Source organism: Lissotriton vulgaris, chromosome 2_1 (assembly GCF_964263255.1).
Source record: "Lissotriton vulgaris chromosome 2_1, aLisVul1.2, whole genome shotgun sequence".
Taxonomy (NCBI): Eukaryota; Metazoa; Chordata; class Amphibia; order Caudata; family Salamandridae; genus Lissotriton; species Lissotriton vulgaris.
This window is the reverse complement of record NC_141687.1, coordinates 690,394,073-690,418,669: the sequence shown is the minus strand read 5'-3', so window position 1 is coordinate 690,418,669 and position 24,597 is coordinate 690,394,073. Positions and strand designations below refer to the sequence as shown.

Sequence of the window (24,597 nt, the reverse complement as noted above, 5' to 3'; positions counted from 1 at the left end):
TTTGTTAGTGTGGCACATGCACAGTTGATTTTCAACAGATTCTACTTGCCACAAATCAGTCAGGAAAAAACTGATGTTGTGCACCATTTGAGGCGGGGCTGAAATATAAAGTCAAGCACAGACAAGAATTTGCGCCTGTCTTGGTATTTTTTACACATGTATAGGGATGTAGGCATAAGAGTGTACTCGCACAGAAACTTAAGGTGAACATACAATTCCAAAAGGAGAGTTGTCTATAGAAACGTACAAAGCAGGATCACACATCTCCTTAAGGGCTTTCTAAATCAACAAGGTTTAATTTTTGGAACTGGAATTGGATTCCTAGATAAAATGTTGAAAGATTTACAAAATTCTAAAGAATTTGAGAATGAATACAAGTGTGTGTGTGTGGGCCAAAGAGTTTTATGAAACAGAATGGTGGTCTTCGTTCGCAAAATTAATGATGTGTAATGGACATCAGTTCAAGAGGAAAGTGGGTTTGTAGAAGGTCCCAAAACATACAATTAAAGCATGTAGGTTACTTAGTGAGCTCATCTACAGGAAAGGAGGTAGGTTTCTGTCATAGAATGAAAGCAGATGCAGGAAGATTCGATTGTTAAATTGGAGCAGATTGGTGTCCTATTCTAGTTACAGCTTGATGTGTAATTTAATAGGGAGCAGGAGAAAGGGTGTGAGAAGGCAATTGCGAAAAAATAGGTTTCACATTTCATGGCTATTTATAGGAAGAACAAATGGAGAAATTTGACGATGTGAAGACACAGACTAAAAACAGCTCGAGCCAAGCACTGCCTTGTCAGACGTTTTGCACTTTTACAGAGCTCAAATAAAGACAAAATCCACCCTAAAGACATAATGCATAGACAGCCAAACACCAAAAATAATATTTTATCAGAACTATAGAAAGCGAACAATTCAATTTGCAAATTCAAGTATTTCAAAAGTGGCTACAGATCTGGCCAAACTGGTAGTTAACCATATTTGTTACAGTTTATGTAGTTGCTCTGCACCGTGCAAATTCGCCTAAGAAATTTTATGAAATCACATTGAGGAAGAAAGAAAAGTCCCCAAGAGAATTTCTCCCCTCCACAAATCTCCATTTCTGAATGACCACTAACCGTACTAAATTGGATTCTTTGGGACGCGGTTAGAAATGGGGGACTCTAGTAGGCAATGGTTTGCACCTTTGTCCAAGTAGGGGGGCCCTACTTCCTAGTTAGGGTAAGAGGGATACACTTCTAAAATAACCCCTGCTCATCCCCTTATTAGCTTGGCACAAGCAGATAGTGTGTGAAGCATGTGTGCCAGCATATAGTAACACAGTGAAAACACTACAATTGGACACCACACCAGATTCGAAAAATAATTAAAACTTTATCTGAACCAAACAAGACCAAATACAACAAAAATACTATAAAAATAGTAACTTTGCAAGGTAACCTTAAATTGTAGAAATCTCCACAAAACAGTTCTTCAGAGTCAGTAGCTCCCGTCCGGGGCTACCGCAATGCTGAAAAAACGACAGTCTAACAACTCAAGTTGACCGCATTGGTGCAGACTCAAAAACAGTGACTTTCTCATTGCGGCCGATTCGATGGTTCGAGCCGGTAACGGCAACCGTCACAGTTGCATTGCACATATGTAAGCGATGCAGGTTGTTGTGCCCCCACGATGTGGTGCAGGCCGAGGCTCGGTGATGATTGACCAGACAGCATCGGTAAGGCCAAGGCTTACGGTGCAGGCGGAGGTGGTGCTCGATGTGGTGAAGGCGACGGAGTCGGTTGATGTTACGGTCGAGCAACGACGGTCTCCGTTTCGTTCAGGAAGGGTGAAGCGAGACAGTGGGGAATGCAGTGCCCACATGACTCTGTGCGAGCAACGGCTTAGTGACAATCAAGACAGCATTGGTGAGACAAAGGACGCGGTGCAAAGTGCAGAGGTGCCATCTACGGGGCCTTCAGGAACCAGAATCCTGCGACGGAATCGGTGACAGAGTTAGTTGCCCTTTACTTCTGGGGAGACTGAAATGCCCAGAAGGATGGTGAGGTCTGTGCTGTTCCTGAGACATCTTGAACAGGGGGCAAGCTCCACTTCCAAGCCCTTGGAGATACTTTCTCAAGCTTGATACACACACAGTTCCTCTCCTGGTCAGAAACCGCTACTGCAGGCCAACCCCAGACAGCGCACAGCAAAGGGGCAGTACTCCTACTCCAGTTTCTTCCAGCTCTTCTCTTTGGTAGAGGTTCCTCTTGAAGTCTAAAAGTGATCTTTGAAGTCTTTTCCATCCCTGAGACTTCCAACAGGAGGCAAGCTCTATTTCAAGCCCTTGGAGAAAACGTACACAGCAGGATGAAGAAAGGACAGTCCAGTCTTTTCCCAGCCCAAGACTGAAGCAACCACTGCAGGCCAACCCCAACAGCACACAGCACAGAGGATGTACTCCTACTCCAGCTTTCCCGGTTATTCTTCTTGGCAGGTTCCTTAGTTCAGCAGCAATCCAAAATACTGGGGTCTGGGCCCCACTATTTATACAGCAAATTCCTTTGTTCTCTTGTTTCTATGCTGTGGAGATCTCTTGCTTGGCCACCTTGATGGTGGTACCCAGGAGGACTTTGTCTGCCCTGGATCCGTCTAGACCGCCCATAACTCCCTGGAGGAGATGCAACGGGTTGTGTGGTACTTCACAACCCAGGACACCCGTGAGCTCAGATTCCAGTGTTTACCAATATGAGGTAAGGTGGTGGAGAGGGTCGCAGACCCACCTTGTAAAGGCGATCAGGGGTTAGGTAGGCGCCATGAAGATAATATAGCTGGATTTGGCAAAGCTTGCCTGAGGTGTAATGGTTTTGGGAGCCATTAGGAAATCACAACAGTCCTAGTCCTTGTCCTTGAGAGGACCCAGCCTCACCGCCCAGCAGAGACTGAGTCCAGCGTTGTAGGGCCATTGTTGGTTAAGGAGCAGTATATCCGTGACACACCTCCCATCCCCAAATCTCCCATCATGATCTGCTCTTCTATTGGGCTAAACTCTGGAAGTGTAGTGCCAGTCGATAGGAGTGGACTGAGGGTGTGATAGAAATGCAGATAGCTGTAAAATTGTGAAGGGTGTAGCGGGTCTCTAGGTCTTGGAATGAGCGTATGTGCTCCCTACCCACACATCTCCCAATTGTGATACACCAAAAAGGGCCCATCCCCAGAACCCCTCCAAAGCTCCCCACCTCCCTGAGCCAAACGCCCTGTCAGAGAGGTGTTTGTTGCGTCAATTTGTTGTCCCACCGAGTGACACAGGGCTGAGCGCCAGGCCAGCAGGGCCGCTCGAGTCACAGACAGTAGGGCTCTGGGCACAGGGCACCATACAACATGGCCTAAATTTGTGAGTGTCCCAATTCCCTTAATGCAATCCTATATGCTGGATCAGACCAGCCGCCAATCATGCAGGACGAGCAGCCGGGTTGCTAGATAATACAGATAGAGATTAGTCATGCCCATGCCCCCACCGAAAGGGGGAGGGGGGGGGGTGATCTGGCAGTGGGCAAGATCTATACACGGCCGCACTTTTAATAATAATAATAATAATAATAATAATAATAATAATAATAATAATAATAATAATAATAATAATCCACATTTGTAAAGCGTGAACAATCACCCGTTAAGGTCTCTAGGCGCTGGGGGCCATCGGGAAGATTAAGCAAGCTATTGCCCAATTGAGTGGGCACCGCCTACTCTTCTGCCACTCGCCGATCTCTCTATGGTCTTACCAACCCTGGGCCTCACTCGCCAATTCTAACAACCCGAGGTGTGTCTTAGTCGCTCCGCCACAGTCATCTGACTCACTCCCTTGAGTGCTTCTTGTATCCTGCGCCTAGACCCGTTGCGGAACGCCACTAGTCTCTTCTGTGCGCACGCCCGCTTTTCCACATCCGCTCAGTGCCATAGCAACTGCCCTTTACCGCCATACGCCACGTTCTCCTCCTACTGCTTCACACCTAAGAAGAGTCGCTCTTTCACGCGCTCGCTGCGCTTCTCCATCATCTGGTCATCCCTCAGCGGTGGCCTTGACAATCCACCTGCACATCACCGTCCTTTGCCTTCGAAATGGGTAAAAAAAAAAAAAAAAAAAAAAGACACCAACCAACGCAAGTTGCAATTCGACAGGGCCCCAGGCACCTCCACAGACTGCCCATCCAGGGGGATTCGCAAAACAGTGTGGACTTATTCTCCAATCCGGTGACTGGTTCTTGCATTTATCACTGTGTTCTGCTGCACTTAATGCTTTCATTTTCCTTTTTTCCTGTTTGCACAATGATGTTTTATTGCTCTAGGCCTGACCGGCGTGGCGTTGCCATGCCCTATGGTGATCACCAAAGTTTTTCTGATTTGTATGATCTTTTTGAGATGTGCTTATTGGTTGTTTATGGTAACGGTAATGTTCATCAAAATTAAGGTTTGCCTCTTTGGGGTTCACAAGAGGCTGGGTGGGGGTGGTGGGTGTAGTGTTCGCTCAATTTCATTGTTTCTTTTAGGATCATTGCTCAATTTGTTTGTGTGTGGCAGAGGATTTACATGCACTGCGGCTCAAATCTGCTTAGGTTTTTTCAATGGTTAAGCTAGGGCATCAGCCGGGTCAGTCTGGGCTCTCCATAATGTATTGGAATGTTAGGGTTCTGAATAACACTAAAAAACAGAGACAGGTCATCAACTATATTATTAGACACAACATCGACATTGTATTTATGCAGGAGACCCATCTGTCCAATTCCGACTTGGCTCACATTGCCAAGAGCTCGGGCTCCCACAGATTTTTTTTCCCCCCAATTACAGCAGGTATGCTAGGGGTGTTGCCATATTCATACATAAGCGTGTCCCCGTCGCACTTCACGAGACCTTGACTGACGTTCATGGTCGAACTTTGATTGTCACAGGCACCCTTGCGGGACACAAGATTTCATTTATTGGGGTTTACGGTCCTAATGTAGGCTCCCCATCTTTTTTCCACAAACTACAGGTCCAACTCCTCACACTTGATCCTGGACTAATGATCATGGGTGGCGATTTCAACTTATTGTTAGATCCAGCCAGAGACAGTACTTACTCTTCTCCGGATACTAATCTCTGGAGATGTACGAGAACAAGGGAACTACTTGGAAGAGATAGCCATGGTCTACTTAGAAAGATACGTGCAGGATTTTTTGGCTGTTCCCATTGATCAGGACAGCATACTAGAGGCTATAGATGCGTTGCGGGGCTCCTCTGCTCCCAGCCTGGACGGCTTTTCAGCCGACTTTTATAAAGCATACAAAGAAATGTTGGTTCCACGGTTGTTGGAGGTGTACGCCGAGGCCCTAGAGGTGGGCCGACTTCCCCCAACTTTCAGAGAGGCGGTCATTATTCCCCTTCCTAAGCCCGGTAGAGACCCTAAATTGTGTAGCTCTTATAGGCCATTATCTTTAATGAACCTCAATTATAAAATTCTAGCCAAAGTTATCGCGATTCGTCTGTCCTTATTAATGGAATACATCATTTCGCCGGCGCAGTCGGGTTTTGTGCCGCATCGTTCCACTTCCCTCAACCTGAGGACCTCGTTCACTGTTTTGCAACAGATTGACCCCTTCACTCCTGCTGCCGCCGTCCTTCTAGATGCAGAAAAGGCTTTTGATTCCCTTGAGTGGCCTTTTTTCTTGTCCATCATGATACGTATGGGTATGCCTGAGGGCTTTGTCTCCACAGTGGCTTTGCTGTATACCGAGCCAACTGCTATATTGCGTCTGAACAGAACTATTTTCACCCCTTTTACCATATCCCGGGGCACGCGTCACGGATGCCCCCTGTCCCCACTGCTTTTTATTTTGGCGAAGGATCCCCTGGTTCGCCATTTCCAAGGAAAACACCTGCATCACGGCCTTCAATTCCGCACTGGCCCCCTTTTGATCTCACTTAATGCGGATGACACTATATTGTATGTTAGGATTCCCCCAACTAAACCTCGAACCCCTCATTTTAGAAATCATTCGCCTTGGCAAATTTTCCGGGCACAACATTAACTGGCAAAAATCAGTTATTTTTCCTCTTACTGCCAGCACTACTACCTGGACTTCTGCATTTCCGCTTGAGTGGTGCCAGGATGCAGTTAAATATCTTGGTATCCACGTCCATCTTGATAACTCCACCGTGATTAGGCTAAACTATGGCAGGGTGATCAGTTCGCTTGAATCTCAGATAGTTAAATGGCTGCGTCTGCCTTGGTCAACGGCTGGGAGAATCGCCATAATTAAAATGGTTGTCCTCCCACAGTTCTTGCATCTTTTTCATAACATCCCCATCCACGCTCACCAAAATCTTTTTTTCGCAGTTGTGTTCCTTATTATTACGCCTCGGGTTAGCTGGCGGATTCTTACCCTGCCATATGGTAGAGGGGGTTTTGGGGTCCCAGATTTTTACCTATATTATCTGATTGCGCAATGCTGCTATGTGCATGTCTGGTTTCATCTGGACACTCGCATCTCCTATTTGAAGCCAGAGACCGACCTGGTGCTCACTCGTCAACTTTCCACTATTTTGGCTACCGGATTCCCTCGTAACCCCCATGATATCCAAAAAGTTTCAACCACAAGCTGGGCATGGGACAGACTGCGCAGGCTACTGGGCCTCGACCGGCTGTACTCCCCGGCGTTACCCTTGCCCAACTTCTCTCTGTTTCCTATAACCAGGGAGGTACTGATTCAGCTCACGCTAGAAAAATTCCACATTCGCACGATAGGAGACATATTCCCTGAGGGCCACGCTTTCTCTGTGATGGAGGATACCTGTTTTTCCGAACGCTCTTTTATGGACACCTTTGTCTTGACACGTGTGCTATCCATGCTTCGCCCCACGTTTCCTTCCTTCCCGATGGCCCCTGAACAGACTCCTCCACTGACGCTGCTGATCGAACATCATACCCGGGCACATCTGGTTTCTAATTTATACAAGCAATGCGGTGAATCCATGCCTATTTCTGACGCCAAGATGCGTTCTGCATGGGAGGTGGACCTGGGTAAACCCATTACTGATGACCAGTGGGAACAGTGCTGTACGGCAACGAAGGATGTCTCTTTAAAAAGCAGGCACAAACTCCTTCATTTCAAGTTTCTTCGCAGACTGCATCACACACCGGCACACAGAATTGACTCCAACAGGCCCCACCAATGTCTGAAGTGTGGGGCTCCTTTTGCAGATTTTGCTCACCTCTCTTGGACATGCCCAAAAATACACCAATACTGGTCCTCGATACACACTACACTAGGCAACATACTCTCCATAAGCTAATCCCCCCCCCCCCCGATGATCGCACTGTTGGGTTACGTGGCTAATTACCCACGGTCAGTACGTAAACTTGCTGCGATGGGCTTCCTGTTGGCCAAAAGGGAGGTGCCCTCTGTTATGGGGCAGCAAGAGGTCCCCAACATTGAGGGCATGGCTTGGTAGTTTGGCATTCTGCAACGTCAGCTGCGAAGAGTATTCCACTCTGATTCCCAGCTCGTCCCGGCCAGTAGAGGTATAGGGCCCAGACAGGGAATACATTGCCAAGAATAGATCCGATCAGCAGTCGCAGACAGTGAGCGGAGTTGTTCCTGAAGGGGTCGGTTAAATGACAATTTTGTACATGTGTTTGCTCTAATGCTCAGATCTCGTCCTACTACCACTGGTGTTGCTGTATTGCATAGTGCACCTCAGTCTCCTTGAGAATTGTAGCCTTTTGGTGGTGCATGTCTCGGTTTGGTTCACACTTACCTTGTCTGATATTTGCCTGCAATGCATAACCCATTCACATTGCAAGCTGCTATTGTTTTATATTGATTTGATATGCATACTTTTCTTAATGCTGCTGATTTTAAGCTCTGCAATGTACTGATTGTTCTATTCCTGTACTCTAAATTTGGGGGAAAATAAAGTTTAAAAAAACAAAAAACAACGTGTCTTTAGATATCCATTATGCAAGCCATTTTTTCCTACGTAGTTCGCCACTTGACCTTGTTCCGTCCCCTCAGGAAATCCCACCTGGCGGAGATTGTTGCATCCTGATCGGTTATCGCGTCTTCGGCCCTTCTATGTAGCCCTGTTGTATGGATCCGTAGGTGGGTTATATGCTCTTTCAATTATCGGAAATAGTCTTCAACTGTGGAAATACGAGATTCTGCTTCGGAGATGCGGGCTGTTGCATTGCGGAGATACTGTCAGATAAGGGCCATGTCTACATGGACCTCGCCGATTTTGCTCTCCACTGAGGCGTTTCCGCTGCCCCTTCTGTGGATCCCCGCTTGCTCATAGTGAACTGGTCCATCTTGGTTTGCGTTGCGGCTGGCTTTGGACCTCGATGTTTCCCCATATTGATTAGAGGAGAGGGCGACTCTTTGCCACAGCGGTCTCAGGCTCTCTTGGTCGATCACAGATTGAGGGTCATGAGGCCGACCTCTTATAGTTTTAGAGGGGTGAGGGGGAGCTTTCCCTGGAGTGCTTTGGTTGACTAGGCCTCCTCGGACTTGTCCAGGGGGGCGTATCACGTCTGCGCATGTGGTTTCTCCTTGGATAGTCAAGGAAAATAGAAACATGCGCAAATTATGTTTATAGCCTCAGCTCTGATGGATGTCGGTAGATTAATGCGGTGTGAGGGGGGCAGGGGGGTTTTGCTCAGTGCCAGCTCATTTTGGGAGGCACGCCCTGCAATTAGCCACCACGACCCTTGGGTCTTCGTCGGCCCTGTATTTGGCAGTGTTCAAATTTGATGTGTGCCGGGCTTATTTTAAGCTTGCTTCCACTGAGACCCATGTATGGGTCTTCTACGAGGCTTACGGTGGGGCCCGAATCAGGTGTCTGTGGCCCTTGAGCTTGGCCCCGGCGGAGTCTTGCAGTCAAGTGGCAGGGAGTGGGGAACAGGCCCAATCATTCAACTTCAGCCCTCCGGATCCCATCCTTTACGCAACCAGGCTCAATCTGCTCACATCTCACGCTTTCGGTCGGAGCCGGTCCGGGCGGCTCCCTCAGTCTTCAGCCCAGGCCTCCCGAGATACACTCCAGATCGCTGCAGACAGCTCACCCAGAGTCCAGAATCTCCCAGCTCATCACTGTGGTGGAAAGTGCCGCCTTGATTCAGTCCTGGTCACGGTGTGCGGGGAACGGGGACACCGGCTGCTGCTCAGGCGGTGTGGTATATCCCGGAGTCCGCCTGCTCACGGCCTGAGGCTGAGTCTGGAACTGCTGTGATCGCGACTCCGCGATCAGATTCACTTTTGTGAGCCTACAACAGGCTATAGGGCTTGTGTGTACTTCAGACCCGGATGGTGCCAATAAGAATTTTGTTTGAGGCTCCTCTGATCGATGGATGCAGAATCCAGTCCGCCTGCTTATTGGAGACCGCCCCGTAGACCACAGAGCTGATCCGGTCGTGGGCGGGTGTCTCGGAGATCTCGCTCACCGCAGGAGACTCCCGCTTATGTTAGTGGATTAATGTCTGCAACTGGGGGTGAAAATAGTCAGCCGATGGGTTATGTAACTTAGGGCGGATGACAGAGGGGTCCGGGGCACTTTTAGAGTGCAACAGCCATCTTGTCACTCCAAGCCACACAAGCAGGAAAATACCAACTTTCTAAAGCGCCATTTTCAAAACATACAATATAACAAGATTTAGAAATGCAATAGGTCTCGCATTTTTTTTGAGTTAGAGCTATTGGCGGTGGCGTAAATGGCGGTGTCTTTTATCCTTGTGCTATGGAGTGGAGGTATGTGGTTTGAGTAGAAATATGAGGGTCGGATTTGAATTATTAGCTGTATAATTTTGTCGTGTGTACTTGTGGCGTGTAAATTTGTGGCATAGTGTGCAATGGAATTATGTGTATACTAATTATCTGATGTAGAGTGCAGTGGTGTAGAGTAAAGTTGTGTATAGTGCTACAGAGTGGCGTTGCACATGATGCAATGGAGTGCAGTGGAGTGGCACAGATTGTAAAAGAGTGGCTTAGAGTGGCGCAGTATGAAGTGTAGTGGCATAGAGTGAAGTGGTTTAGAGTGAAATGGTAACGATTAGAGTGGATTGGCATAGAGTGCATAGAGTGCATTGCCATGGAGTGCAGTTTTGCAAAGCAGAGTGGAATAGAGTGGAGGGGTGCAAAGTACAGTGGAGTGGCCTACCCTGGAGTTGTATAGAGTGCAGTGGCAAAGAGTGCAGTTGTGTATAGTGGAGTGTGGTAGAGAGCATTAGCATACCGTAGAGTGGGGCAGAGTAGAGAGGGGAGGAGTCTAACATGCGCTTATCGTTTTCTTGCAGCTACAATATACAGAAAATGTTTTTTCTTTCTTTGCTTGTATTCAATGGAGGTTATAGTCTGGCCCGTTACGGAGCTTGTTTTTACAAAAAGGGCGACATGATATGCATGCATCTGACGACTGAGATTAGAGAGCTGGCTAAATAAACAAAATGATCACTGCTGCATGGAGGGCAAGTACTTTTTAGTAGAAACATACAACTTCTACTCAATCAAAACATGCACTCCTGCCTCCAAACATGTGAGCGAAGGGAAAGGCCCTCTCTTGATGCACACATAATTTCTGGTGATAGCTGCGCTGTCACTCCAGACCATGATAAAAAGGCAGTTTAACATTTAAAGTACAGGAAGATTTGCAGCCCTCCTTTTATAAAGTGCTAACTCTAAAACAATGAAGTAATAGCCCCAGGGGCGTAACACAGGCCCCTGCAGCCCCCGCAGTGCAGGGGGCCCTCACCCGCCAGGGGGCCCCGTCAGCACCGCACTTCTGCGCTAGATTGAGTCCGGAGGGGCCCCCTTCACGTACCCTGCAGGGGGGGCCCCCTCAAGGTTCGTTACGCCACTGAATAGCCCAACAGATTTATGCACCTGCTGCAAAGCCTACATGTGCGAATCGGATGCGGGGCAAATCAGACATTCTTCCTAAGTCAATAACACGTGCATTGTACCTTTGTAGTTCAATTGCACCTACGAGTTACTGTGCTGTGAAGCCGGATGTTTGGGGCAGAAATATGGGCGGGGCAAAGCAAATCCTTTCCATCAAGCAATGCATTCAGTAGACAAGCACAAACAAAACGTCAAAATAGATTTTAAAAAATCCTTTCCACTCATTTTACTTCAATGCCACATTGAAATTTAGAAACGTGCTGTGTGTTAGAACGTGCATTAGGAAGTCTCCGCTGTGCTAACTGCAATTAATTTTATAGTGTTTCTCATCAGTACCGAGCTTCAGGAGAGTCGCTGGGAAGCACGGAGGCTGCTCTCTTCCTGATCCGAGCTGAAAGGAGTGTCACTGGGAAGCAGAGAGGCAACTCTGTAAACCAAGACTGAGCTGCATATGCGTCACTGGTAAGCACAGAGGCTGCATCTACCAGGACTGAACTAAAAGGGGGGGGGGGGGTTACTGAAAAGCACAGAGGGGCAGAGCTGAGAAACAGAGTCATTATGAAGCACATAGGCAGCTGACTGCCTAGGAATTAGGTTTAAGGAGAGCCAATTGGATGTGCAGATGCTGCCCTCCGGCCAGCACAGAGGCTGTTCCTTTAGCAGGACTCCGGTACAAGGAGAGTTATAGGGAAGCACAAAGGTCGCACTCTGTCAAGGACTGAGGTGCGAGGAGAGTCATGGGGCTGTTCTCTCTAGGACTGACGTGCAGGGAAGCAGGGATTCTGCTCTCTGCCAGAGCTGCTATGCAGGGAAAGTTTTGGGGAGCACAGAGGCTGTTCTGTGGCCAGGACTGCTCCGCAGGCGGTGCACAGGGAAGCACAGACGATCCTCTATGCTGAACCAAGCAGCAAGAAACAAATGTGAATCATAGGACATGTGAAAGCAAAACAGTCTATTGTCAGCCTGATGGGCTGCTCTCCACTTGTGTGAGGTGTAGTGAAGGCTTGCCGGACACCAACCCTGGGCACAACTGCAGTGCAAGTAAAGCCACTGATTAAGAGACAGAAGCTCCTCGCAGCCCTGGAATGAGCTGCAAAGTCAAGCAAAGGAGCGCACATGCAGGGGTCGAACTGTGTAACCGCCTTCAGAAGTCGATAGAGGCTTGTATCCCCTCCCATCCCAACACCGATACAGAAGAGGTGGGAGCGGTGGGTGTCAGTTGTTAAGCCCTGGTCTACCAGTGTCCTTGCTCTCCAACTATGGAGGCTGGTTAAGAGCGAGTTTCACGCCGTTTCGCAGGCCCAAAGCTACATTCTGACTATAGTTTGAACCAGTAGTCGGGAGAGGGGGCAAGGGGTGCATATTTTAGAGCCATTTGGCATATCTGGGGAACATCCTTACAGCTCAACCTGCTATGTGGTGCCTCAGTCGGCACCGCATTGACGGAAACACGACCCTGAGAAGCTCAGTAACACCTAGTGTCACGCCACAGCCTTTTACTTACATAACATTGCGCACCCCTAATATACAATATGTAGAAACCGCTGCACTCCAAGGTGAATGGGATTAAACTGGGTGAGGTAGGTATTCTGTTAGATAGGTGCGCAGGAAGTCACCTTCCAGGTCCAAAAGGTGCGTTTAATATGAAAGCAGTATGAGCCTTACAGGGGGTAAGGACAAATCCTGGGCACTCTGGTAGGCACCTTAATGCGTAAATGTGGTCAATAAAGTTCTGGATTCAATGTTGAAACAAAAAACTTTTTTTCGAATTGTTTCAGCAAATTTTATTCATGATGTTAATTTGTAATTCATAGTTCAATGTTTCCATCGTCATATTCTGGTCATATGATCAATAAATTAAAGTATCAGCATTCTTGTAGAATTATACATTCAAAATAATCCCCGATGCATTTCGTGCAAACGTGCACTTCTTCAGGGGGAATCTAGAAAGTAAAAGGAAACATATGTAGGGCGCTAGTACAGGAGTCCTAAATACACAACATATACTCATGGGGAGTTAGTGCTAAAATGGAAAGTAATACCAAGGTTAAGGTGAACATAGCGATAATACAACGAGTGTGGGGTCACCACCGGTCTGTGAAGTGAAACGCGAGCAAAGGAAAATGAAACGTGATTTAAAAGGGTCAAAAATGCACTGAGAGAAGATGAGGTACTCCAAGAAATCCAACCCGAGGTGAACGTGTGGGAATTTGAAAATCGGCGGTGCTCAAAATATACAAAATATGCCATAGAGACACAAGAGACCGACATTTGCGAATCAAAGACAAGCTCTTGCCACTGCACAAAGGCAGCCGCTTGTTTATATTTGCATCGCACTTTCACTTTAAGTGAAAGCGCGATGTAAAAAATGAACACACGGCCGCCCTTGTAAGAGGCGAATGAAAAAACATAGTGCCTACCGGCTAATTAAAGAAGACAGTATTACGCCACAAGCAAAAGATCCAGTCTGGGTGGGCGTGGCCAAAAGGAGCCAGGGCGGTAACAAGGAGGGACTAAATAGCCTCAATTACAATGGAAAGACAGCGTTTTGCATAAACAATGAGGCAAGCTAATGAAAACAAGGCGCGGAGCCTACACTTCACTTAAGAAATTAAATTGATTACAAGAAAAGTCGCAGAGCGAGCAGCGCATGAGCGCTGCGACGCAGGTCTGCGAGACCTAAAAATCATCTTTACTAAAAAGATGCATTTTTTAGTCTTAGGTCAGGCATATTAAACTCCATCTTGTCCCAATGGGAAGTTCTATTTATAAGAGGTTATAAATAAACTCCCATTTTATCCTATGGGATAGATCGCCTTTCAATAGTAAAAAACGAAATTGGCAGTATTTTCACTATCAGCACAGGTCACACACATCAGGGCATGTCCTACCTTTCACATACACTGCACACAGCCCACAGGGGTACCTTGGGCCTACCTTAGGGGTGACTCACATGTAAGGAAAGGGAAGGTTAGGGCCCGGCAAGTCTGTGCACGTTCCAGTTCGACATGGCAGTACCAAACTGCGCACAGACAATGCAGTGGCAAGTCTGAGCTACATTTGAAAGGAAGCTTGTGTGAGTGGCACAATCAGTGCAGCAGGTCCACTAACAGCATTTGATTTACAGGCCCTGGGCACACACAGTGCACTGTACTAGGGACTTACTAGTAAATCAAATATGCCAATCCCCAATCCGTAAATACAATTTACAGGGAAAGCATATGCACTTTAGCACTGATCAGAAGTGGCAAAGTTCCCAGAGTCCTAAATCAATAATCCCGCTGGAAAAGCCAGGTCTAACACACTCTCTATGTCTACAGGGCAACTATGGGTGTGCCAAGCATGGTACACATATAGTTTTCGGGGTAATGCCCATTTAGCATTACATTTAACTATGTAATCGAAGAATAATGTAGCCATTTCTACCAACTATAGGAGTTTAAAATACTTTGTTTGGTCCATCTGTGAAATTGATTTAAAATTTGCCAAAATTATGTAATACTGGTCAAACCTGAAGAACAAGTGCTAGACTATTTTCCATGCTGAACTGAATGCATACGATATGCGGTAGCTCAGGGTGTGTAGTGGCAGCAATGGTTTTCCATTCATTCATAAAGGTGGGGGGGGGGGGGGTACCCAACTGGCTACTGCATCGTCTTATTTTAATATGTTCCCAAAAAACAGGAATGTTTCAATAAGTCATTAAATCTCCATGCTCTCTGCACAAGGCAACATGGCAACTCATCACATCACCAAATTCATGTGTTCTGTAAGGTCTGAATGACCAAGTTTCTGGAAAATGCCATCCCATGTGGGGTGTTGTGAAGTATCTGACAATGCATGGCAGCATCGACACACGATTGAGCAGAGGGAAAGAAAAAGATCGCATCAGTCTTTTAGGACCATCAGAGAGACCTCCCGAAGCCAGATCATGTGGTGGTGTTTTTGTACCTAAACACCACACATGAGCAATGATTTGCAGATAAATAGGCACACTAGCAACGTTAATAGAAAAACAATAATCAGTACTCTCTGTCTCTAAGGTGGATCCCCTGATTCCAACAAGGATTCAGTGCGGGTTTACGGATAATAATTAGTAAGTGTGGTTGGGGGTCCATAGAGGTCAAAATGTTACGAGCCACTGTTCTCGGCCTTACAAATACATATAACGAGCTTAGGGATACTACCAGCATTGTTAAACTAGAGTAATAAACACTTTGAGGGAGTCTTGGGAAATGATTCTCAAAAGGAGGGCCCTCATTTCTGACCACCCGGTCATTGTGCTTTAAATTTTAAACACGGTTACCATGTTTGAAAAGGTGGGATACACAAAAACACGAAGACAACATACACTGTTGTAGTCATTAGAAACTAGAACTACGTACACATCACTGCTTCAAATCACCCAACTTAACAAGAAACAGACATGGGTTGATGGAAACTACAAAACAAATGCAGACTCAAACTTTACTCTAAGACATAACGAAAAATAAAAGCATTTAGGTGTACTTTCCAGCGATTTCTGCCAAATAAAATGACAACGTAAGTTCGCAATGCTATTCTCTAGGCAGGTTTAGGTTTCTCTTTTTTTTGTTTGCTTAGCGTTTATTGCAAAAAGTAATTGGTTTCAGGTGCTCCCAGGAGAGAAAACGTGGAGGGAGGGGTTGTTGTGGATACAATGCCCACTTGTCTAGGTATAGCGTATTTACATAATTAAAAATTATGCATTTTCAGAATGTAACTGCAAAAACCACGCAACATATGGCCACATGGGTATAGGCCTTTGCCTCCATTAAGCATCACACTGAAAATTTGTCAACCATGAGCACTGCACGTGGATTAGTGTGGAAGCACAACACCCATAGCTGTGGCAGCCATTCATCCCAAAATAATATCTAGGCAGGCTGGGGTGCAATACTCCATGCACCAAAGTATAGCATCCTGACATGCCTATACCACCAACAGAATAATTCCAGGTTTCCTAACAAGCTGAATTCATGCCGAATTATCCCTAACAGACAACACATTTTTGCAGCTTTAAGTACGCTTGATCCATACACGTCTGTAATAGACACTTTAAAGTTGTGTTACCAAGGGAATAATGGTGCAGAGCTCCTCCCCTTTAACAAGTACAGTACAGCAAAGCTAACCAGACAATAAAGATATCTTGAATGGGTGCTAAAAACTGAGTGTATCAGTTACCCAAAGGGTCTACACTTCTGTAAGAGGATGCAATTAACTTAACACTATAGTTGACACTATAGTGGACACCCTAAAAGTCTAGAGATCTTCATTTTCACAAAGAACCAACCATGACATTGTTTTCACACTCACGCAGGTTCCTAGCAAACCTTAATTTGATTGTCCCTATGGCTTATCAAGGTAAACATTAAGTAATGCAACACGTTTATCTTAAACTAGATTGTGTGCTTGTAAATATCCAATGAGAAGGTATGAATAATGGCATGTGTAATGCTATCACAGCAAAGCAGGTAGCAGCAGGGACCACAGTGGCTTAGCAACTCATAGCTCGGAAAATACACTAAAAGATCTTTGACCAGACAGTTGTGCAAGTTATTTCTGTTGTTTGAATCAGTAGACAAATTTTAATAGGATGAAATAGCTTCTTAGGGATGAAAATATACAGAACTTACCAATACAATTTTTAGCCAAAAATAAAATTGGTGGCATTTTTGGGAAACGATTTGGAAAATAAGCTACTAACGAATAATAGCTAAAAAAAAAAGTATTAGCAAAGTGTACAATGATTCAATGCCATTTATAAGATAACCAAACCAACAACATAAAAAAATCCATAGTGCTATATTTGCAAAAGAAAAACTTCCAGGGCACAAAGTTTTGACCAGAAGCCCACGGCATGTGCTATGGATGGTCGTGATTTGGAATACCAAGCCAGCAGTTTCCATTCCACCTTAGTCCTCTTTAACACACCAGACATTCCATCCCTCTATCTCGCTCGTGCAGGTTTGTTTTCATCCCTTTTTTCGGCCTGTGTCACTTTTTTCTAGTCTCTCTTCCTTGTGTTTTTCACTTTCTTGGGCTGAATCAAAGTCCGATGAAGGGACCACCACACAAATTAAGCAAGGATATTAAGTGTTCACTGAAGTAAAGTAACTGTGAAATTACCCAAATATAGGGTCAAATAAGAACGAACCACAAAATCAGATTACCTCAGAATCGTTGTATGTTCCTATCTCATGTCACAGAAAACACCAAAACAGTCAGTATGAGCGCTGTTAGATTACAATTTGCTACAAATAAAATAAAAGTCAAATCATCAAAAACCAACCACGTAAATATTTAATTCTTCAGAAACAGAATTCAATAAGACTGTGTGATTTGCTCGGAAATGGTTGCATTGGAATATCAAGTTACAGATAAGCCTTTGTCTAACATTAAACAGAAAAACAGAAATATAATCTACCCATTTTTGAAGAATAAAGAATGACAACTTGTATTACATAGCTGCCAGGAAGGGCTTATTTGACGAGAAAAAGAAAAGTGCCCGTCCAAGATACACAATCCAGCTCTGGCCGTTTTGTGCTGCTTACAGAGGTCTATGAATTATTAACGAGTACGCACCTTCCCCCTGCACATGACAGGGCACAAAGACAAAGGCATGAAAACAGCCTGGGAATGGGAGTACAAAGGAAACGTGCTCCGACAAATAAGGCAGCTTTGGAAACCAGCTCAGCATCCCTGGGCATCACTTGTGAAGTTCAGCGTGCTTGCCATCTTCGTCACCGTCCTAGTATTTCGCTGCATTAGCCAACCTCATTCACTCGTTTCTTTGTTTCCTCCGTGAAGTGTAGTAACTGTGCTGCTTCCATTAAGGTCACTTAATGTGAGAGAGACGCAGCCTTACAGAGTCATTCAAATCGCCTGCTCCCAATCACTGACTCAGATGTGGGTAGTGCTAGGCTGACGTCTGCCAGATGCATTTATGCGAGCTACTTGCCCATCAGAAAGCTACCATTGGATACTTCAAATGACAAGAAAAAGGGTGTGGGGGAGGAGTGCAGAAAGCTTTCTGGATCACTGCCAAAGCGCTCCCGTGACGCGGTTTCCAATCCCACAATCTTGTTAGGCTTCAGCAGGCTACGATAAAGCACTGAGGATGATGGACAGGCTGTAAGCAGCCTCTGACGACCCCATACTTACTGTACACACTTAAAGCGTGCAGTAGTAAACCACGCTTGAAATAGTCCTTATCACCTACAACCATGCTGGAGCCTACTGCACTGGCGCACTCATGAATGACAGACCTTCGAGGCTCTCAAATCTAGACTGAGGCATAATTTTTTTAGATGAACATTAACAAGGTGATTAATAACCAATTTCTTTAAAAAACTAAATATTAACAAGGTAACTAATTAAAAAATGGTGTATAAAAATCCTTCCGATCACTTCCTTTTCACCATGGAGACCACGGTTATAGTTTAAAAACTCAAATAAAAAAGGTCTATTACAAGTCCTTTACGTAAAATGCCAAATGACACTAATATGAGAGAACGTACCAGTCATAAATTGAAATACAATGGTAATGAGGTGAAAGGAAGGGAAAGTGGAGCTTCATGTAATGTAGCAAGTCTCCAGAGACACCAATATATAAGACAGCGTGCTGATAAACAGCCACAAGAAGTCTCCGCTCCACAGAACATTGGCCAGGCAAAGGTATTGAAGCTTTCTACACGTGTTATACTCTCATAGAACAGAAGAACGAAGGTTCCAAGATCCAATAAAGGGAAACACAGTAAACCCACTGTAACGTCTACTTTCATGACAAAAGACAAGAAGATGGAAGTACAGAGAGAATTTCGAAGTACACAAAAAGCAGAGGGTCACTTATTAACGACATTTAATACTTGTTCTACATTGCTTCATCAACAGCTGTCTAAATCTCAAAATGCATGTAACCCTGAGCTGGCTTCCACTAGCAGTGTGTCACCCAATGCTCCTGCTTTTTACCAAATGAGTTCCTCTAGCTCAAGCAGCAGGTCCCTGTCCTTGATATTAACACCAACACGTCACATCCTCTCATCCTTCCCTGGCCATCGGTTGCTTGCTTAGCGGTCTTAATAGTTCCCATGACTTCATTGATTTGCAGGGGCACACACTCTAGTACAAGTAACCATGTTTCAGATACATTCTGTGATTCTCTTACTATACATATATACAAACAATCTATTGTAGACTTCACAGGAATTCCTGAAACTCAACCATTTTTCTTCTTAGAACCTTATAGGTTTAGCTCATCCTGTGGAAATGCCTGACAATTTTTGTTTGCATGTGTGCAAGCAACCTAGCCCAGAACCTGCTTGATGTTGACAATTACACTCTTTGAAGACAAGTGATGGAGCGAGTTTCAGAATTAATTTTATTCTGGCTCGCAAAGTTAATTCCTTGTAACATGAACTAATATATTAATGTGTTATTGCATGTTTGTTATACTAAATTAATCTAGATTAAAAGTTCATCATTGCATTACACGTGGGTTTATTGATAAATGTGCTCTTGTTGCATTTGCAAGTACGTTTTATAATACATAACTAATATTGTTTTGTTCGTCCTATTGTCTTTGTCAACATTAATGAGGCTGATTTATTGATGGCATGTGCTTAATTTATATATGTGCTATTGTCTATGTTACATTGTTGTCTATGTTGTGCTTGTATTTCTTTTTATCGTTTCAGATTTATAAAGAAACCTGCTGCTCATTATGAAGAATGGTAAAGTATTAATGTGCTGCTTTTTGTGTGCTTCTGCTAGGTGATTTTTACTAATGGGATAATGTTAGTTATGTAAGTTAGGTAAAAGAATGATTTTCTTTTCTTGTATAAATTATTCTTTTGTGTTTGTTTAAATACTAGCCCGAGAGAAAGGCTTGAGGCCTAGTTTTGAAAATGATGGTTAGCCTGACTGAGAGCTGAGCCAAGCACAGCCATGTTGAAGCTTTTCCATGAAAATTATTCTCTGAAATAAATTGAAGTCTAAAACAAAGGCAATTCTGTGCGAACTGTGCTCTGAATGACTTTAATCAAGGCCAAGGAAGTGACAAGGGATGGTTTGGCAGAGCTATGGAGGAAGCAGTGAAAACATTTTGGACACTGTAACAATCTTTCGGAAGCCGGTGTCGCTTCATGTCAATGGACAATGACGTGGGTCGTTTTCAATATTTGGAAGCGGTGGCCTCATGGTGGTCTGACAGACAGCAACCAATCAGATTGCTAGAAATTATTAAAATATATAGTTTAGCTAGATTAGTGAATTAGAAAGTGTATAAAAACTCAGCCCATTGAGGGGAGCGGGGCTGACTGTTCCTGAGGGCGAAGTGCTGTCCGATTTACCTTCGACACGTAAGAACTCTAAATCAGTGGTCTTCAATCTGTGGGGCGAGACCCCCAGGGGGGCCGTGGAGGCATGGGAAGGGGGTCGCGCTCTTCATTTTATAAAAGAAAATTTTATTTATTTATTTAGGAGATTTATAGAGCGCATGGCTGCCCGAGAGCGTCCCAGCGCTAACAGAAATGCACTGTGATCTCCAGAGGAGGGGACCGGAGGGGAAGGAAGAGATCAAGGGAACAGCCATGTCTTCAGGGATTTGCGGAATGCTAGGAGATTAGGTTGGGACCGGAGGTCCGGTGGAAGAGTGTTCCACATCTTGGAAGCCTGAAATGAGAATTGTCGACCTCCAGAACGTGATTTTTTAATCATGGGTATTTTGGTCAGGTGGGCATTAGTAGAGCGTAGGGTTCTGCTAATGCCCACCTGACCAAAATACCCATGATTAAAAAATCACGTTCTGGAGGTCGACAATTCTCATTTCAGGCTTCCAAGATGTGGAACACTCTTCCACCGGAAAACTTGCCAGACGGTTATTTCCGGGACTCTCCTGTGCTGGGGAATCTTAGTCATCTAAAGACATCTTTCTAATAGTGTGTTGCTGGCCTGTGAAAGAAATGCAAATGTGTGCAAGGAGTTAATCTACAAATGTAAAGGATTTGCAGATTAACTCGTTGTGAACATTTGCATTTCTTTCAGGCCAGTAGCACACTGTCAGAAAGTTGTGTTCAGCTGCCTGCCTGGATTTGATTTCTCGGAGAGTGCAGTTATTAAGCATCGTATCTTTAAGAGAAAAAAAAAAGATTTTGTCACAACCCTGGTGTGAGTATCCTGGGAAGGGCAGCAGTGGGGCGAGGGCATCTTCGGGCATATAAAATAGAAACAACTCGGACAGCATTCTTTATAAAGGGGCAAAAACGGCCCATTGCCTCCGTTAGGAACAGCTTGTGCCCTCTCTTGCTTTACCGTTTGAAATCATTTTATGGGTTATTGTTAAAAGGGAAAAGTAATGCAACTTGTGAAGGGCTTATCCTGTGGGGGGGCCGGGGGGCGATGGGGGTCGGGGCTTCTGAAACAATTGCATTTTTAAATGCCCTCCACACATGCCAGCACACAAAAGAAGGGGTTGGGGGGTCCGTTTAGATAAGAAATGACGTTACTGCTATCCACTATCTCGGGGTGGATGGTATGCACCATATCAAACAAGCGCTGAACACTGCCCGAGTTAAAAAATATGTCCTTCTAGCTAGGATTCTGTGTATATCTCTGTGGGGGTTGTGGTCATGAGAACTGTATCTAAAGTCAGAAAACTAGAGGGGTACAGGGCGGCTCTTCACCCATGTCCTCGGAGGAGCAACAATGACGGGGTGAAGTAATGAGCAAATTAACAGAAAAGAAAGAAAACACACATTGTAAAACTCCGGTATATGACCTAGCTTGGAGATCGGGATAGGAGCACCCCAGGAAGCAGAATCCCTGGTTATGCTCGGCAAAGATTGTCAGTGGTTTTATGGTGGGGAGTGAGTGGGAAGAAGCACAAATGTTAATGAATGAGTAAAATGGGGAGGGTGTCAAAACTGACTATGTAAAGCATTGCTACAAATTAAGCAAACAAGGGATGTTCTTACTTACAGCACCACGTGCCCAAAATGTGTGCATATATAGATACAAATACACACAAATACGCCATTTAAAACTACCTATTTCCTCCCAAATTGAAGGTGCAGCATCACAAATGCTTTTTTGAGGGGGAGGGGGTCTATCAGGGCAATCCAGTTTGATTCTCACGAGGAGATGTGCGTTTTCCAATGAGTGTGTATTGCAGGAGGGGTGGGGCAGCCATCCATCCACGGCCCCCACCACCAAATACACCTTTAAGCATAACAAGGCGAAGGCATAGCACTGCAGATGTGACTCAGTGCATGGAACACAGTTCATGGGCTAAAAAGGGATGTTGTACTAAAAAGCAGCAACAGGTGTTGCCGCTCTGTAGAAGGCCCTCTGTAAAACTGTACCGGTTACCTTTTTGTTGCTTTTTGCTATATTTGGGTGTTAAACTGGTACTAATGCGGTGCAACCACAGATTTACTGTTTCTCTGTAGAACATTTATTAGTTGTCAATGATAATGAATACTAGGTTCTACAAATTCTTGTCAAGAGGGGGTCCTTATGCCTAAAATATTTTGTGTGTGTGGGGGGGTGGGGGGGTCCCGGCATCAAAAAGTTTGAAGACCACTGCTCTAAATGCATGAGCAAATAAAGATTTTGAAACTAAACTTTGAAACTTTAAAAAATAAAAGGCTTAAAACGTCAAGCTAGTCTTGATTATTTTAGTCGTTACCATTAGCTGATTCATTGACCCAAATGGTCAAATTAAATGTTTATTAGAATCTATGAATAAAATGTTATACTGCAGTTGTATATAATGTATATAGTTATTTAGATAGTGTGTTTAATTAGGCCATATGATCCAGCGGCTCACTTTTCTGTCTCAGTTGTATGGACCTTGGTTTTGATTAGTATGGTGAGTATTAGGTAGAGATTGTTACTTATAGAGACAGAATTTCTATAGTGACGCTGGATCAAATCTCTGGTAGCAGAGTTCGGTCGCTATGGTAACTGACATGTTACATGTTAATTACATAGGATACATGTCTAAAACAGATGGTTAGGTTTGTTCATGTTGTGTGTAGTCTAAAGGATTTTTTTCCTGCAGTGTGAAAAATTCCTGGTTGTTTGCCGGCAAAGAGTAGTGTGACTAGAAGAGTTACACAGTGCATTTGTTCGGTTTCAAAATTGTGGTATAGAATATATCGCAAAGTGTTGTGGACGTACAGCACAAGTTTAGGGACCTTAGATGTGATTGGTTGAATGTAATAGTGAGGATTGCCTATGAAATTGTAGCACTAAGCATAGGGACCTGGTGAGCCCATTTTAAAACTTTTTGTGAAAAGAGTAATAGGATTTATCCAAGCTTGAATGAAGGGTAAGATAGCGTCGTCTATTCTTATTAACGTTTGACGTTTTCTGTGGTTGGTTCAAGTCCTGCCAAGATTTCGTGTGTGTATGATCAGGGTTTTCCGTTTGGATGTGTGAATGATCGTATAAAAATTAGCGTTGTCTATTTTATGCAAAAAGGATTCTGAATGTTTGCAAAACTATCACTTTATTTAGCGAAACAGACAAGTGGTTTGTTTATTTGTAGTTATTAATTGAAAATACATTGGAAAAGTATTGTTTAAAATGGCGCTGTGAACATTTTTTGTGAAGGAGGGGTGAGTTTACGGAGTAACACAGTGAAGCGGCAGTGTACGTCATTTTGGTCCGCGCTGTGATTGGCTAACGTTTCGGAATAAGCGATTTTGATTTAAAACATGAGTTATTGGTATGATAATGAGAAAAAGAAGCCTTCATGGTTTCAGAAAATGAAAAATTTATTTAAACCTGACAAGAAAATTGAAACGTGTGGTGGTAAATTACTTCATAAGTACAAAACACCCGCAGCCTATATGGAAGGCGAATATGGTTAACATACTGTAATTTGGTTTGAAAATTGGATGCATTATACACAAAAGGATGGTGTATTAGCATGGCCTGAAGATGGGTCATTTAATATGAAAGTTTTAAAGAATCTGAGAGAAAGGATGATGGATCTAGTGCCAAAGCCTAGACCTACACAATTTGAGGCTTTAGTTGAATGGGAGGTTGAGATGATGGAACTTGAACGTGAAAGCAAATGTTCAGCACCTAGAAATTCAAAACAGATTCTTAACAGAGAAACACATGAGGACAAGGTGAGACGCTGGAGAAAAGCAGACATGTATGATGGTCTGTACCCAGTGAGAATAAGGATTACTAAAGATCCAGGTCAAAAGGAAGTTCAACAGAAAAGTAGACTTGATGATGAATTAGATGATGCAATTTTAGAAGACATTTATTCTACTAAACGCAAACCGCCACCTTATCAAATGGATTCCCAATCTACCCCGAGAGTTTCTACAGGAACTTCTCCAAGTGCACCTCCTCCTAGGGAAGCTAATGAAGGTTCGCCCAAATTTTTAAAATTACCTGAAAGAGTAGGGTCAATAAATAATTCTAGTACACCCAGAGAAAATAGATTTCTAGAACAGAGAAATATTTTTCAAAGTAATCAGGAAAGAACTCTTGCTGATATGCCAGAAATTTCAAGTTATATTAAAGCAAAGGAAGATTTAATTCAGCAATTAACGAAAAGCATGGAAGCAGTGACAGTACCAGTAACAATTGGTCCTGTTGTACCAGTTTTTGATCAGGGAGAAAATAGACATTCTGCTTTAACAGTTCCAATGAA

General features: G+C 44.4%; 1 protein-coding gene across 6 annotated transcripts in view; it reads right to left on the bottom strand.

The window, feature by feature from the left end:
- BTBD10 (BTB domain containing 10) overlaps positions 1 to 24,597 on the bottom strand; it is a 179,862-nt gene that overhangs the window by 97,529 nt on the left and 57,736 nt on the right. Inside the window, exon 1 of one of the 6 annotated variants that reach the window (XM_086955919.1) lies at positions 17,508 to 17,840. The exons of 4 other annotated variants lie outside the window; for them this stretch is intronic. In XM_086955919.1, coding sequence (XP_086812045.1) covers positions 17,508 to 17,632 — 125 coding nt within the window. In that variant the 5' untranslated portion in view covers positions 17,633 to 17,840. Of the gene's footprint in view, positions 1 to 17,507; positions 17,841 to 24,597 lie in introns of those variants that run through there. One more of the 6 variants, XM_086955918.1, reaches the window with a different exon arrangement.